The sequence below is a fragment of the Globicephala melas genome, chromosome 1 (assembly GCF_963455315.2).
Source record: "Globicephala melas chromosome 1, mGloMel1.2, whole genome shotgun sequence".
NCBI lineage: Eukaryota > Metazoa > Chordata > Mammalia > Artiodactyla > Delphinidae > Globicephala > Globicephala melas.
The window spans coordinates 157,572,845-157,590,347 of record NC_083314.1 but is presented as its reverse complement, the minus strand read 5'-3'; the positions used below and the strand labels follow the sequence as shown (position 1 = coordinate 157,590,347).

General features: G+C 45.0%; 1 protein-coding gene across 9 annotated transcripts in view; it reads right to left on the bottom strand.

The window, feature by feature from the left end:
• Window positions 1-17,503, bottom strand: part of INPP5B (inositol polyphosphate-5-phosphatase B) — a 50,875-nt gene that overhangs the window by 16,261 nt on the left and 17,111 nt on the right. For 7 of the 9 annotated variants that reach the window (XM_060307640.1, XM_030868677.2, XM_030868752.2 and 4 more), the window contains 7 exons: window positions 9,235-9,331; window positions 7,451-7,618; window positions 5,556-5,657; window positions 4,643-4,757; window positions 4,195-4,311; window positions 3,359-3,546; window positions 1,723-1,834 (listed from right to left, as the gene is read on the bottom strand). In XM_060307640.1, the coding sequence (XP_060163623.1) occupies window positions 1,723-1,834; window positions 3,359-3,546; window positions 4,195-4,311; window positions 4,643-4,757; window positions 5,556-5,657; window positions 7,451-7,618; window positions 9,235-9,331 (899 nt within the window). The remainder of the gene's footprint in view (window positions 1-1,722; window positions 1,835-3,358; window positions 3,547-4,194; window positions 4,312-4,642; window positions 4,758-5,555; window positions 5,658-7,450; window positions 7,619-9,234; window positions 9,332-17,503) is intronic. The other 2 variants (XM_060307648.1, XM_070045521.1) reach the window with 1 other exon arrangement.

The window sequence follows — 17,503 nt, the reverse complement described above, 5'->3', positions numbered from 1 at the left end:
GATAAGCTGTCAGCTTAGAACACTGCCTGACACATTACGATAGTAACTAGCACCCTTGTCACTGCAGTGATTCTAAGAGCTCCTTCTCAGCAAGACAGAAACCATAGGTGTTCCTGCCTCCTCCCTGGAGCACCGAGCTCGGCACTGTGTGGACTGGTGAAGAGCTGTCAGCTCCAACTTTGAGACAGAGTCAGCTATCCAGGGGACAGCAGCTGACAAACCCCAAAACGTGAATTCCTAAAAAAAACTATTAAGAAAAAAACAACAGGAAACTTAAAAAATTTAGGTATTAGTGCAAGATGATTCTTAAATGGGTAAATATAGACCGTAAAACCGTCTACAAAGCAGAGAAACACACAGACTGGGTACCATTACTTAAGGAAAGACCAGAAAAGAGGGCAAGAGGAGGGACTTCCCTGGTGGCGCAGTGGTTAAGAATCTGCCTGCCAATGCAGGGGACACGGGTTCGAGCCCTGGTTCGGGAAGATCCCACATGTCGCGGAGCAACTAAGCCCGTGAGCCACAACTACTGAGCCTGCGCTCTAGAGCCCACAAGCCACAACTACTGAAGCCCGTGTGCCACAACTACTGAAGCCCATGTGCCACAACTACTGAAGCCCATGCGCCTAGAGCCCATGCTCCGCAACAAGAGAAGCCACCACGATGAGAAGCCCACACACTGCAACGAAGAGTAACCCCCGCTCACCGCAACTAGAGAAAGTCTGCACACAGCAACCAAGACCCAACGCAGCCATAAATAAATTAATTAATTTTTTTAAAAAAAGACAAGAGGAGATGGTATTGAACTACCAGGGAAATGAGAATGCCGCAGTCCAGAAAACAGTGGCAAGAAATAGATAGTTACAGAACAGACTGGGTTAAGGCTGAAATGGAAATTAAAGAGAATAGTTTACTAAGGAAAAGAGTGAGAGAGAAAAATGGATCGATAAAGAGATTATTCCATAAAGAAAGACATAACAGACTCGAGATTTTCTTTTTCCCCCTTCAACTGATCTGCACTGGGGGAAAAATAAAGGAAACAGAAAGATTTAGACTAATGACAATACAAAGAAGATTGAAAGGGAGATACAGGCTAAAAAGAAAAAGGGCTATAACATTCTGAACAACTCTGACCACTTGAACAGTTTCGAAATCTATTGAGAGCAGTAGCCTGAAGAAGGTCAGAGAGAAACAGATTTCTCTTGTCCTGGGAAATGGCCAGTGCTTTGAGAAAGGAACGCTAACCCAAACAATGGTGGAGGAGAGCACGATACAGAACTGCTTCCTGTCGGAAGTGAAGACAGCCATTCCGAAAAAGAGTGGTCACGCACACTGGACAGACCTGGTGAGGGGCAGGGGGAGCGGGAGGCCCATCCAAACCATCAGTAAATCACCTTAAAAATACCAAGTATCTTCATTATGAGACGCTTGGTTCCCTTTGGGCCCCACCTTGAATGACTGAATGAATGGGCACGCCTGCGAGAGAAAGAGAGCAGCTCTTGCCCCGGGGGAGATAAGCCTCAAGGGAACAGCCAGGTGGCAGACAACTGTGGGAGAGGGGAACGCAGATGGAAGGAAGGAAGGAAGGAATGATGGGACACCAGTTCCTCAGGGAAACCTCCCCAGATGAGCAAGAAGAGGCTGGAGTTGGGCAGCCAGGCTTTCCTGTGCCCTCCTGTGGAGGGACGGCTGCCTGAAGAGGGCCTAGGTGGCCATCGGTACCTGGTCATTCGCATACAGGGTTTGAAAGGCCTTCTCTTCGATGAGCTTTTTCACTTTTTCCACATCCAGCTCTTCTATTCTGTAGTTGAGGTCCCCCAGCCACAAGATCACACTGCGAGGACAGAGCACAAAGGTCACAGGGTTTAGGAGGGACTTCACCGGCTCCAGCCGGTGTGCTCCTGACAGAAGGCCCCCCGAGGCTCAGCCTCTGGGGAGCTGGGCGGGGAAGGGACTCGGCTACTCAGGGCCTCTTTTCCTCACACCATCCCATTTAACACCATGTCTAGCATGCTGCTTACTCAATTATCTTGGTCCAAGTTCACTGTACACAGTCTTGAGTTCTCCTTGACTATTTTATTCTTGTATGGCTGGAAAGATAGTCTAATAAGATCTAAAAGCAAGACAATAATTTACCTCTCTCCTGGGAAGAGGCAAAAAAGGTCAAGTATTGGGAGTCCTGTCAGTCACTCAGGGACCCCGGACCAGATGATGCCATGATGCCGCCTCTTGCCTCACCCCCCCTCCAGTCCACAAAACACACTCGCATCCTTTGTTTCTGGAGCTGAGGTCCTCTGAAACAAAGCTCAACCCTTCCAGTGGAGTCTGGCTTTAACCACCACCGTATCATTGGTTGGCTCTTTCTGCAGAGTGTGACAGGTATTTTATCACACCTGCTGCTTTGGGAAAATGATGACTAGATGCTCCCAGGTGACATCGCATGTCCCATGAAGACCAATACCGCTTTATTTGAAGCCAAGAACCAGGTCATGAGAGAAACCACGTGGCAGCATACACACACCAAAATGAATGCATCCACAAGCTAAAAGCAGACAAACTGACATGGAAGCTGCAACCTCACAAACTAGGACGCTTCAGGGTCAGCGGAACGGGAGACACAGTCCCTGCTGGGTTCCCTGGAGAAGGGAAGCCATCCTGGCAGCTTTCCAGAACACCAATCAAGACAGGTCTACCACCACAGCAGGCGGACGAGAGGCTGGGCTCTGTGTACTCCCTGGCAGACACCACAGCCCCAGTGGCTTCTTCCTTGTCATAAAAGAAGGGGCACATGCTCCAAGTGTTACTGTAAAGTCTGAAATTCCAGTATGCCTTGAATCTAGACAGAGAGCAAGTATTGGAGATAAAGGAAATACAGAGAACAGACAAAAATCAGCACCAGATGCTCCAAGCAGCTGCAACCACGGCTCTGTAAAGTTGAATCAAGAGGCAAAGAAGACTAAGTGAAGACAGAGAAATGCAGCCCAATTCTCAATTACACATGCTTCTGGAGAGAACAGGCAGACAGAATCCTGAAACATACTAAACCTGAGCTTGAGATGCTCACTCTGGGGTGGCTTTCCTCATGACACTGCATTCAGGCAGACCCATGTTAAAAATAAATCTTACACATTTTCCAGGAACAGATGGTGTCTGGGAAAGATTCTAGAGGTCTGCCAGATGGCAGGTTGGGAAACGAAAAATTTCCAAGAGAGGTAATCCCTGTGTAACTGAGAGTTGGCTGAAGCTCCCACTCGGGCAGTGGGAAGCCTCCCCCGGCTCCCCACCTAATGAAACAGAGAGCCCGCAACTCGGCCCGTGGGGCCCGGTGCACCTTGTCGGGGTGGAAGGCCAGACTCACTCGTGTTTGCTGATGGTGAGAGGGGGGAGGCTTGGGTCAACCTGACGAAACTGCATTCGAGAACAAATGTCTTTGTAGTCTTGGTTCCTCCTCTCATACTCCTCCGTGTGGGCTGCCAGGTGGGAATTGACAACGCAGATGCTGGTGTTGTGAAACTGGAACCGGATTGCCACACCACCTTTGTTACCCTGTGAAAGGAGTCCAGAAGAAGACCAGTAGTTGTTTAAACACGAGAGGTTGCAAAATGTTTTCTCTTAGTTAGTCTGCATCATAATCCTGAGAGGTAAGTAAAGCAGTGTTACAGTCCACATATTACAGGTAGGAAAACACATCCAAGGAGGTAGAACGACTAGCTGGCCAGTGGCAAAGGTGAGTCCACTTTTCAGTAAATCACAGGCAACCCACATGCCTCTCGCTTCCCCATGAGAAGCTAAGCTCTCGCAGCAGAACCTAAAAGGATTTAACAGATTCTAGAAGAGAAAATTGCAAACCTATTATCAGCATTCTTTCTTTCTTTTTCCTTTCTAAGCATTCTTTCTTTTCCTTGGTGACCCAGCATAGATGTCATGCATTAAATGGGAGGACCCACTGGAGGCTCTGGTGTGAAGTGAACACGAGGATTTGGCTAGTTGGGCAAATCAGCCAGCAAGTCACTAATATACAAATTCTGAATGGTCTGCTCCATCTAGCCCTGCTCGATCACGAGGGTACAGTTCACCTCGTACCGCCAGCACCCTCAAACTGGGACGTCTGCAGTCACAGTATCACGAGAAGTGGGGTCCAAATCTTAGGGACCAAGGCCCTCCATGTGCCAGATGTACCAACCAGGAACTCACCATCCTCCCCATGATTCCTGTCCCCACCGTCTCAGCTTCCACTTCTGAGATGTACGCTGCATGCTCTTGTTTGACATATAACAGCAGCATAATCCCAACCAGTCGGATGAGCTTTACCTGGAAGAGAGACAAGCATTCACGTCATGGCATTAACTAGGAGTCAAAAGGAAAAGTAGTCCGGAAGCTGGCTGAGAGTATTACGGAGGAGTCCTCCACACCAGGACACAGGGCAATCACCTGAGTGACTCCGTGATAACCTCAACAGCCTACAAGTGCCAAGACCTGCCTCTTTCACACCCAGAGACGCCTCTTCCAGAGGGCCTGGAACTGAAAATCTCAGGATCATTAGGGCTGGCTTTTGATGAAAGTCGCAGAAGAAGTGAAAAGTTATCTTAGCATTTCCCTGCATAGCAACAAAAAACTAGAAGGTCCCCGACTCCTCTCTTACCTTCGCGTATCTGGCATCTGGATGAAGACCCTCTGATACAGCTTTAAACCACTCTTCCTCCTTTGGGGTGTCATGGAAGAAAAAGGCTTCTTTACTCAAATCAAGCTCCTGGAACCTATTGGGAGAAGCAACCAGAGAGTAGAGAAGGGTAACGTGTGAGATGGCACGTTCGCACGTTGGTTTGGGTGTGTAAGGCCTAGCTTTCTAGCTAAACTGCAGGACCCTCAAGAGGGAAGAAGAATAAACACTTAGCGACAAGGGACTAAGTTCCTCAGTCAAGGAACTTACCAGGTGCTTTCACAAGCAGCAGCCCATTTCTTCTTCATAATGAACCTGAAGTAGTTAGAAGAGTCTCCATTTTATATCCGAGATCACTAGCTCGCCCAAGCACCAAGTGGCAAATGGGTTCAAACCTAGGTCTACATAAATTCCAAATTCTAGGCCCCTTCCACTCCTGTACAGGCTTCTTTGCTGTCCCCTCCCCACCAATAGTACCCAGTGCAGTGGTGACAAGACAGCAGGTGTGAAAAAAAAAATGACTGATGGATGGGGCCTTTTTTTTCTTTTAAGCTAACCTTCCTTCCCTGGCAAAAGATATTTTTGCTTTGTGACCAACAAAGTGTTGAATGTCTAAGTAATTAAATTCAGTTCAACGTGTACCGATCTTAACAGAGGGCTGCACTCAAAATTAAATATTAGCATTCAAATGCCAAGCTCATCACTTGAATAGTGCCAGAAATTTGTTTACTGTGAGGAAGCACGCTAACAGGGGAACAGCTGTTATTAAGCATATGCTCATTTTTCAATCCCTTCACCTGCTGTGAATTCTCAGTTATAGATCCATGCCCCCATCCCTTCAACCGCAGCTACACGTTCTGGAAAATGCAGAGGCAACTAGAAGAGAAGCACTCACCCCACACAGTATACATCTGGGGCCTGGATACCATGGCTGAGCCAGGGCTGGAGGCACTCCTTAGGGGACTGTCCATTCACATTGTATGTTCCCACAAAAAACCTGTTGCCAAAGACAATCAATCAGTCACTTGGGAGGACTATGGACATGACGGGGAAAGCACTGGATGCTGATTCTGCTCGGTTTCAGTCTCTCTGGACTGGAATTTGAAGCCTTAAGAAATGTCACATCTATCCTAGACCAGTGCAAATGGCACCAAGGGGTGACGTGCAGTCTGCCGTGATATTTGGTGCTTTTGTGATAACTTCAAACAGTGGAGGCCCACTCCGAACATTCCTACTTAGCTTTAACAGCCATTAGAGAGCCGTAATCCACAAAATGACTGTTTACTGTGTGTACCAGTGAAATGAAAAAAGGAAAGTACACTGGTAACTACTTTCCGAAAGAAAGCAACACCAGTGTTCAGACAATTCACTGTTTATATTCCTAGAAGCAACGTTACTTTGTGTTATAGTCCCAATGCAATGATTTACAAAGATCTGGCAGTCATAAAAAGGAACAAAATTGGGTCATTTGTAGAGACGTGGATGGATCTAGGGACTGTCATACAGAGTGAAGTACGTCAGAAAGAGAAAAACAAATATCGTATATTAACGCATATATGTGGAACCTAGAAGAATAGTACAGATGAACCGGTTTGCAGGGCAGAAATAGAGACACAGACGTAGAGAACAAACGTATGGACACCAAGGGGGGAAAGTGGGGGTGGTGGGATGAATTGGGAGAGTGGGATTGACATATATACACTAATATGTATAAAATAGATAACCAATAAGAACCTGCTGTATAAGAAAATAAAATAAAATTCAAAAATTCAAAACTAACTAAATAATAAAAAGATCTGGCAGAATTCTGCACCCTTTATTCATGTAACTTTCGCTCACCTTGCCTAAAAAGATTACCAAACACTAACTTCCTCTGACTAATTTCAATTCAAATGACTTTCTTCAAAGGCCCCAAAAGGGGCTTCCCTGGTGGCGCAGTGGTTGAGAGTCTGCCTGCTGATGCAGGGGACACAGGTTCGTGCCCTGGTCCGGGAAGATCCCACATGCCACGGGGCGGCTGGGCCCATGATGGCCTTTGAGCCTGCGTGTCCGGAGCCTGTGCTCCGCAACGGGAGAGGCCACAACAGTGAGAGGCCCGCGTACAGCAAAAAAAAAAAAAAAAAAAAAAAAAAAAAGGCCCCAAATGACCAAGGGATACACAGAGGGATAAGCAAAAATCAGGATCTCTCTCCTTCTTCTGCACACGTGTATCTCTTTAAATATTTCTGCAACCATTTGCAAGTTGTGTCACTCCCACCATACCTCCCACAGTGCCTGGCCAGAAAAGGCACAGAATAAATGCCTGCTAAGGAAGAGTGAAAGGAATCACTCACTTAGAAAATGATGGGAGGGACTTCCCTGGTGGCGCAGTGGTTAAGAATCCGCCTGCCAATGTTCAATCCCTGGTCTGGGGAGATCCCACATGCCGTGGAGCAACAAAGCCTGTGAGCCACAACTACCGAGCCTGCGCGCGCTGCAGCTACTGAGCCCACGTGCCGCCGACTACCGAAGCCCACGCGGCTAGAGCCCGTGCTCCGCAACATGAGAAGCCACTACAATGAGAAGCATGAGCACCACAATGAAGAGTAGCCCCGGCTCACCGCAACTAGAGAAAGCCTGAGCACAGCAATGAAGACCCAACGCAGCTAAAAAAAAAAAGAAAAAAGAAAATGATGGGAGGGACTCTGTACAGGATTTGCTTTCAAATCCAGGGTATGGGGGAATTGCTTAAATTTCAGAGAGGTGAGTGATCATTTTGCTGCGGAAACAGTCTAAGACCCAGTGAGCTACCTGAAGTTCTGGATATAGGTATAATCCTCTTCTTTCTGCATTAGATGTGATTTCACGATTGTATCTCGCAGTCCAAACTTCTGCATGGATAAAATATGAGCCTTGTCTGATACTGTGATAGTGGAGGAGCGAACCATGTCAGTTATATCAGATTTGGACTTATTCTGTCTAGAAAAACAAAAAAATATATTTTTATTACAAAAAGTTTTTATCATATTTTGATGAGTCCTCCTTGACAAAGTACATGAATATAAAGCTAGAAGTTTCCACACATCAGCATCTGAATTTCAGAAGACTTAAAAGCCTAAAGTAAAACTTATTTGCTAAAACAACACTATTTCTGTGTGGAACAAAGTAAACTTATATGTTGTTGATTGTATAGTACATTGGTCCAGAGATAATAGGTTTGTAGAATCTCAGACCAGAAGGAGACCTGGAAGATAATCTAATCTGATCCCTTCATTTTTCAAATGAGAAAAATGAGACCCAGCAGCGTCAATGATTCATGCGCCTGGGTGGCAGCAGAGTGTGAATCAGAACTCGGTTTAAACAGTGCTCTTTCTGGACCCTGGGCCTCACGTAACAAGACTATAGAACTATCTAGATCTTTTGACTTGATAATTCCCCTGAATCTCTAATCCACAGGAATACCTGAAATAAAAAGAAAGGCAATGAAAATTTATATTTTATTATTATTTGTGTAGTTTTCATAGTCATACTAAAAATTATTCAAATGCCAACATTTAAAGTTAAGCAAAATTTGGCATATGTACATAACAGAATCCTAATAAATGCTCAGAAAACTTTTGTTGAAGATTACTTAATGAATTAAGATACATAAAACACTTGAAACAATTTCTGACATTGAATAAATGCCACTAAAGTGCTTAATTTTAGATTGTCATGTACATACTAATTAAAACTATGTAAAATGCATCTATGTATATCAGGAAGGCTCAAAAGTGAATTGAGAATGATAGATTTAGCTACGTTTAAAGCCCAGGGATTGTTCATTACTGTTTAAGTGTGTAATTTAAATATTGACACAAGTAAGTTTTTATCTTGACCAGATGATTCCAGCTATGACCAGTAGGGGTCACTGGAGCACACACTAAATATAACCGCATCAGAAAAAAGAAAGGAGTAACTAAAAACGGGGAAAAAGAAGTATCTTCAGAGTCAGGAAACTCCTAAAAGAATGGGAGGGAGAGGGCTTCCCTGGTGGCGCAGTGGTTGAGTCCGCCTGCCAATGCAGGGGACACGGGTTTGTGCCCCGGTCCGGGAAGATCCCACGTGCCGCGGAGCGGCTGGGCCCGTGAGCCATGGCCGCTGAGCCTGCGTGTCCGGAGTCTGTGCTCCGCAATGGGAGAGGCCACAGCAGTGAGAGGTCTGCGTACCGAAAAAAAAAAAAAAAAAAAAAGAATGGGAGGGAAATCAAATGTTTCTAATCTACATTTCCGCAGTAGGGTCAGACTGCCAGTTTCAAATCCTAGATCTGCCACTTGCTAGCTCTGGATCTTGGGTGAGTTATATAACATCTCTTCTTCACCTGTTTCCTTAGCTGTGAAACAGAGAAAATAATGGTATCTACCTCTTAAGTTAAAGGAAGGTAATCCATGTAAGTGTATGATGCCTGGCACACATAGGAAATGCTCAATAAAAGCCTAACATTTCCTAGGCCAGTGACTGTGGGACAATGGACATCGTGCACAGCAATGGCCTCAGTTCTACAGCCAGGAAAACCTCAGCCCTAAGAGGCACAAGTGAAGGGAGAGCTGCATTACCTTGGGATCAAGTTTTCTGGTTTATCCTGACCCCAGGAGCTTTGGTCCACAAGCAGACCCTTCCCATCTGGTCTTGACTCATCAAAGAAAGAACCACCTAAGGGGAGGAGGAAGGAATTAAAACATACTTACATATGCTTTACCATATAGACCACAGCTTCTCAAACTGTAGTCTGGGAATGACTGGTGGTTTTCATATTGCTTGAAACCATAGGAAAGGCCTAGGCTGGTGTCTGGATGAAGCTCCCAGAGAGCAGGATAGAGAGGGGAATAAAAAGTATTTCATCCAGATGTCTTTACTACTGAAAACATAACTGTCCCAGCTAGTTTGACCCCCTTTTCTTGGAGACGGAGTGCATTATAGAAGGAACAAAAAGCTAAGAAATCTGCAGACCTAAGTTCTATCACCAGCTCTGCTATTTATTAACCTTTTGACTTTGCGCAAACCATCTAGCCTCTCCTGATCTCAGTAACTTGACCTGTCCTGCCTTCCTCTCAGGCTTATCGTAGGGATTGAATAGTTGACACGAGTAAGCACTTTGAAAGCCACGCAACATATTATAAAATATAACGTAGCGATGTTATTACCATTTACTGCAAGTGAGATTTAAATTCCAAGGAGGAAAAAGGCAAGGGTCAGAGAAGTAAAATTGGGAAGACCCTAAGTGCTTGCCATTGTCAACGCAGCACCTTGAAAACCAAGGAGCCCAAGGACCTGCAACAAAGAAATATTTGGGGAAAGTTGTTAAATCAAGAAAAACTGGAAAAGGAAAATCAATCTGCCAATTTACTGTTTCTTTGCTCCTTAAAAGCCAGATCCCTTGTCAACAGGGAACAGCATGAAGAGGCCACAGAAAGATGCTGCTTCGATCCACAAGGTACAAGGAGCACCAGGGGCATGAAACATCACTAAGGAATTCTGCTCTGAAGACTATTACTAAACATGGATTTGTCAACCATGCATTCACAAGAACGAGAAAAAACAAACAAAACACTGGAGCTGAAAAAGAAAACACGATCATTTGAAACATGAAAATAGTTACGTTTCAATGCCTCCAATCAATCAACAAGGGCTTTCAATTTTGCTTCCTAAATTGCCTCTCAAATCAATCAATATACTCCTATCCCCAATATCACTATACTAGCCTCGGGTTACCAACAATTCCCTGGAACTAGTTGAGGGAGACCTCAACTAGTCTCCCTGCTTCCTCTTTCACCCCACCCTCTCTAATCCAATCTCTACACTGTGGCCAGAGGAGTTTTTGAAAAAATGACAACATGGCTTAAAACCTTTTAAAAGCTCGCCATTGGATAAACCCAAGCCCCTTAATACGGGTGCCAAGCCTCTTCCCAGTCTGGATCCTGCCCACCTCTCCAGACACATCACTCACCACAGCCCCCTACCTCCTTGAATGCCATACGCCAAGTATACTAAAGTTACTGCAGTTATACAAAGATCCCATCAGAAACCGACTTCCTTCTTCCTCACTCTGCTTTCCGTGGCTAACTCCTACCCATCCTGTGGCCAGGAGTCAGCGAACTTTTTCTGTAAAGGGCCAGAGGGTAAATGTCCTAAGCTTTGCAGGCCACATAGTCTCTGCAACTACTTAACTCTGCCATTATAGTGTAAAAGCAGCTATAAGCATCAGTATGCCAATAAAACTGTATGGTCACAGATGTTTACATATTATATAATTTCCACGTCACGAAATGTTATTCTCTTTTAATTCTTTTCAAACATTTAAAAAATGTAGAAACTATTCTTAGCTCATGGGCTGTACCAAAGCAGGCAGCAGGCTGGATCTGGCCCAGGGGAATGTAGTTAGCCAACCCCTGGTACAGATATATCTTAGAGGCCATTTCTTCTAAGAAGCCTGCTCTGATTCCTCCCAAACTGGTCAGATGCCCTGACACAGATGTTCCCATAGCTCCCTGTACTTCTCCCACAATAGGCTTGATTGCTGTGTGTTGTAACTGTCTCCCCAGTTGGCCAGTAAGCCTACTGAGGACAAGACTATGCCTTAATACTAAACCATTTGATATTAAATCTGATATATATTCATCGGTTTATTGCATGCTATTTCTGCTAAAGTGTAAGCCCCATGAGGTGGGGACTTTGTCATCTTTATGCTATTTCCCAGGGACCTGGAGCAGCACAGGTGCATAGCAGGTACTCAAGGCGTCAAATGCAAGTGTCAGGAAACTTAAGTTGAAGTCTAGCTCTACTATCATCTTCCTGTGTGACAAGTTACTTCCTTTCTTCGGGTCTTACTTTCTTCATCTATAAAGTAGGGACTTAAAAAATATCTCACAGGGCTTTACAACGTGCAAAGGCAAACTTAGGAATAATGCTTAGGTGTTGTTTCTGCATGTCAGTGCTTTCTGAGGACTCCGTCAGGCCATCTCCTGGGGACAAGTGGTTTGTCCCGTGGACTGGGCTTCCGTCCAGGAGTGGGCAGTGTAGTGACTGGAAAACCACCTTGCTGACCTGCGTCTCATTGATGCCCCGACCCCGTATCTCTCTCTGGACTCCGTCCAGCAAGAACTAGAACATCTTCATTCATGACTTCATGTAAGGAAATGTTAAGGCATGGTTGGGGGGATTTCCAGCCACAGGGCAGTCTTCTCGGAATCTCTTCCCTCCTGAATCTGGTACGGAAGCTGGCTGTCAGCAGCTCTTTACCAAGTTTATCATCGCACAGCCCCACGGTCCCCTCTCCGGCCACAGCTTCCTGCCCTTCCTCCTCTTCTGCTTCCCTACTGCCACGCTGCCCTTTTTCCAACCTCAGACCTGCAGTCCCTTGTCACCCAATCGAAGAGGTGACATCAGGGATTTTTTTTCCTTTCTTCCCATGTTTGGTCATCACGTCCTACAAATCGTCTGTCCTAAATACTTTTATACCTGAACTTCTCTCCTATCCCTACTGCCATGCCTTAGTTTGGGCCCTTAATATTTCTGGAGAGCACACTCAGTGATTTCCCTGCCACCATTCTCACCCCCTCCAGTGCATACTGACAAACCTCTAGAAGGAAACACAAATCTGAGCAGGTCTTTCCTGTGTGTAAAATCCCTTAACTTCTAACACGTTTGTAGTAAAACCCAAACCTCTAAGTATTACATACAAGGACCTTTATAATCAGCCCCAGACTACCTCTCCAGGCCCATCTTCCACCCCCCACTCAAACCACTCCTCTCTCGCCCCCAATCCAGTCACATCAAAACCATTTATTTTTTTAAGGGAATTCCCTGGCAGTCCAGTGGTTAGGACTCTGGTTAGGCGCTTTCACTTTCACTGCCGAGGGCACGGTTTCGATCCCTGGTTGGGGAACTAAGATCCCACAAGCCGCGCAGCGACCGGGGCAGGTGGCAACCATTTATCTTTTTAAATGTTGCCTCTTCACCACCACCCCCGCCCCGATGCTGGGCATAGTCTAACCACCCTCAAACCCACCTGCATGTATCGAACTTCAAACTCACCCTTCAAGACTCAGCTCAGGAGTCATCTCCTTAAAAAGCCCTCTCTGGCCCTCTCCTTCTACTCTTACCCAGTGCTTACTTCTATCAAGGCATTTATCATAATTGTAACCATGCTTATTTAATTTTATTTGGCCGAGCTGCACAGCATGTGGGATCTTAGTTCCCCAACCAGGGATCAGACCCGGCCCCGGCAGTGAGAGCACCGAGTCCTAACCACTGGACCGCCAGGGAATTCCCTGTAACCGTGTTTAACTCTTTTTATCAAGCTTTCCTCTTTAGCTAGACCACAGGCTTCTGGGAGCAGGGGCTAATGTTCTTGTTCTGTGGCCCCTGGCTTACGGCAACATGAAATATAACAGGCAGTCAGTAAACACACACTGAGCAAACAACCTCAGGGCAGCGGTTAAGCTCACAGTCATTTCTGGGTGCTTTCTGATGACCACCTTTCACACCTACAACTGAAACCATTTCTGAGTAAGAGTATACCTAATAGGTCAACCAGAGCGACAACTGCAACCTTGATCTGGATGTACAGAAGTAGAGAGTGTTCCATTTCTCTTGCGAATTCTGTGCATTGCACTGCACATATTACAGAACCCAAACCCCTCTCACATGCCTGGCTAAATAGATAACACTGACCCTGGAGGCTCCTTCCTTCGCCCAGGCAGCACTATAACCTAATACAGACCCACAATCCCTTATCTGAAACCCTTGAAGCCAAGTGTATTTTGGAATTCAAAATTTGGGACATTTTAGAAAGATAATACATAACCTGTACCGTGTTATACAGCACCCCAGCAGTCAGAGGCAACATCCAGAAACCAGTAACGTTAGGAGTTCCTCAGCGCAACTTATGAGTAGTAACGCTTAGTGGGATAAATAAAGCTTATAAATAGCCTCCTGTCAGTTCAAGCAAATCTTACTGCCAAAGTGAGCTTGGGCCAAATTTACAAAAAAAATTTATTTTCCACCTTCAGAGCTTTTAGGACTTCAGAAATGCTGATAAGGAATTAAAGGTGGTAGTTAAGAATGTGGCCTATATGCATCAGAAAGGATTGAAATATGTGTCTATGTACATATATACCACATGTTTATAAATATATAAATTTAGCCAAATACATATACAGATGGGAAAGTCTGGAAAGTATACACTGAACGTCAACAGTAGTCATTTCTCGGTGATAGGATTGCTTTTTCTTTTTGCTTATAGGTACTTTCAAAGTTAGCTAAAATAAGATGTATTTGTATATATGTATATATAAATGTACTATAATTATATAAAGATATATATGTAATATATATATAAAATATATATATTATAAAGATATATATATATATACATATATATATATATATATATATATCAACATATACAGGCTTTGGAGTCAGACTTAGATTCCATTTCTGGCCCTACTTACTAGCTGTATGACCCTGAACAAGTTATCTCACTCCTCTAAGCTTCTGCTTCCTGAACTGAACAAAGATAACAGTATCCACCTCCTATGGCTGTTGTCTTCTTTTCTATGGTTAATCGAGGCCACCCCTCACTGCATGGCCAAAAGGTCTAGAAGCCAAACCAGACCTGTTGAAGGCCCAGATCTACAAAACAAAGACAGGAGGCATGACCTCCATTTCAATGTTTTATAGCCAGGCCTGCCACTGACTTGGGGTCTGGGCTTTTCCAAAAACATGACATCACACAAGGAGAAAAAACAAATTCACACCAAAATCCAAGTACTCTATTTCTTTTGAGAATTGCCCAAGAGGCAGCAACATTATTTCTTAATTCAATGGCTCCTTCTGTCTCCTCCTCCTGCTCTGCTTCCCCACTGCAGGTCCCCCAGTTATTTACAGGTACTCCCCAAGATCCAGACCAGTGCTACCCGATCGATGATGGAAACGTTCTACAACTGCACTGCCCAAAACAGTAGCCACTAGCTACATTTGAACAGTTAAAACGTGGCAAGAGTGAATGAGAAACTGAATTTTTTATTTACCTAGAGTAAATTTAAATAGCCACACGTGGCTAGAGGCTACAATACTGGCCAGTGCAGCTCTAGATCTTGTTCTTCTCTTCTACAAGAACCATCAGCCATCACACCCAATTCTAAACAGAGCTATCCAGCTGTGCCTGAGTTCAGGCCCTGCACTGTCCACTGGGTACTTCTACAAGATGCTCTGTGCACGGGTGGCTCCCAGGTAAAGCTGTGCTTTGACTTCTGGGCCAGCCCCTGAGCTCCCCCTGCTGTCACCAGCACCATCATCGCCCTGTCGGCCCGGTTTGCCATCCGGCCCTTCGCTCACCCCTCTCCTTAGCTCCCCAGAGCCAGTCAGCCATCCATCTCTTCGTTCTCACAATTGCCTTCCTCCAGGCCATCCTCTCTCCTCACCTGTTACCTCAAGAGCCTCCCAACTAAGAGATCTTCCTGCTTCTCCCTACCCGATTTACCAATTTTGTCTTTGGACTTGGCCAGATTAGACACTGATTTCATCTCTCCCTGCTCTAACACTTTCAGTATTACACCACTACTTGCAGGTGAAGGTCCAAACTCGTTGGACTGACACAAGAGGCCCTTTGCAAACTGGTCCTGCTCTCTCTCGCCATCCACCACCCAAAGACAGCCGATTCTAAACAGACAGGTTCCCCATGCACATCGCCCTCACTCTGACTTTCTGGCCCTTCTGCTTCAAAGTCCAGCCTCAATTCCTCCACCCTCCATCACCAAGCCCTCCTCAACCACACTAAAGCTCAGCAGTCATTTCTCCGAATTCTGAACGCCTTCCTGTCTATATGACTTGTCTGGAACTTTAAGGGAAATTAGAGTGTTTTTGGAAAAGCCCTGTGGCTCTGGAATAAAATGACCTAGATATTTCACTGGCTCCATCCATAACCTCATAGGAAACCTCAAGCAAATTTGTTTCGTCATTTGTAAAATGAGGATAACACACTGAACTTACATAGAAGCCGAAAGGATAAACAAATGAAATTCTTTTTTTTTTTTTTTTTTTTGCGTTACACGGGCCTCTCACTGTTGTGGCCTCTCCCGTTGCGGAGCACAGGTTCTGGACGTGCAGGCTCAGTGACCATGGCTCATGGGCCTAGCTGCTCCGCGGCATGTGGGATCTTCCCGGACCGGGGCGCAAACCTGTGTCCCCTGCATCGGCAGGCGGACTCTCAACCACTGCGCCACCAGGGAAGCCCAAAAGAAATTCTTAATGGGTCAAGAGCCATGGACAATGCCTGGTACACAGCACCATATGCAGGAACGGTTAGTTCTCTTCCCTCTGCTCTACTTCTCCTCATTCCCACTGCTTTGATAATAATGACTGCCATTTATCAAGTCCCCCCGAATAGCTAGGCTTGTGCTAAGTTCTTCACGTGTTATTTCTGATTACTGGCCTCCTTTTACAAGTAAAGCTATTGAGGCCCAGAGCAGGTAGCACACATGCCCAAGGACACAGAGCCAGGCCAGTAAATGGTGCAGCTGATATTAAAAGCCAGATCTGCTAGACTCCACAGCCTCCCCTTTTGCCAAATGAGCACAACATCTCCAATAAAACTATAAACTCTTAGGGGTAAGTACTATATGGAGAGAAGGATTAAGTCCGTTCGGATAATAAAGCCAAAGTACCACCATGGTCTCCACGGGTTGTGTAAGTGTGTGGCTGTCACTACTAGGTGGAGATCAAGTCCTGCCCTTCCTGAGCATCTACTAGACGGGTCTCGGAGGCGGTGTCCCTGCTTATCTCCTCAGTCACTGGCCTTGGCGGCCCATTTCCAGCACACTAGAAGAACTTGCAAAACCATGTGAGCAGTCTGTTCATATTTTCTATTTCTTCCTGATTCAGTCTTGGCAGGTTGTGCATTTCTAAGAATTTGTCCATTTCTTCCAGGTTGTCCATTTTAATGGCATAGAGTTGCTTGTAGTAATCTCTCATGATCTTTTGTATTTCTACAGTGTCAGTTGTTACTTCTCCTTTTTCATTTCTAATTCTGTTGATTTGAGTCTTCTCCCTTTTCTTGATGAGTCTGGCTAATGGTTTATCAATTTTGTTTATCTTCTCAAAGAACCAGCTTTTAGTTTTATTGATCTTTGCTATCGTTTCCTTCGTTTCTTTTTCATTTATTTCTGATCTGATTTTTATTATTTCTTTCCTTCTACTAACTTTGGGGTTTTTTTGTTCTCTAGTTGCTTTAGGTGCAAGGTTAGGTTGTTTATTCGAGATGTTTCCTGTTTCTTAAGGTAGGATTGTATTGCTATAAACTTCCCTCTTAGAACTGCTTTTGCTGCATCCCATAGGTTTTGGGTCGTCATGTCTCCATTGTCATTTGTTTATAGGTATTTTTTGATTTCCTCTTTGATTTCAGACCAATCACAAGCACTGAAATTGAAACTGTGATTAAAAATCTTCCAACAAACAAAAGCCCAGGACCAGATGGCTTCAGAGGCGAATTCTATCAAACATTTAGAGAAGAGCTAACACCTATCCTTCTCAAACTCTTCCAAAATATAGCAGAGAGAGAACCACTCCCAAACTCATTCTACGAGGCCACCATCACCTTGATACCAAAACCAGACAAGGATGTAACAAAGAAAGAAAACTACAGGCCAATACCACCGATGAACATAGATGCAAAAATCCTCAACAAAATACTAGCAAAGAGAATCCAACAGCACATTAAAAGGATCATACACCATGATCAAGTGGGGTTTATTCCAGGAATGCAAGGATTCTTCAATATACGCAAATCAATCAACGTGATACACCATATTAACAAATTGAAGGAGA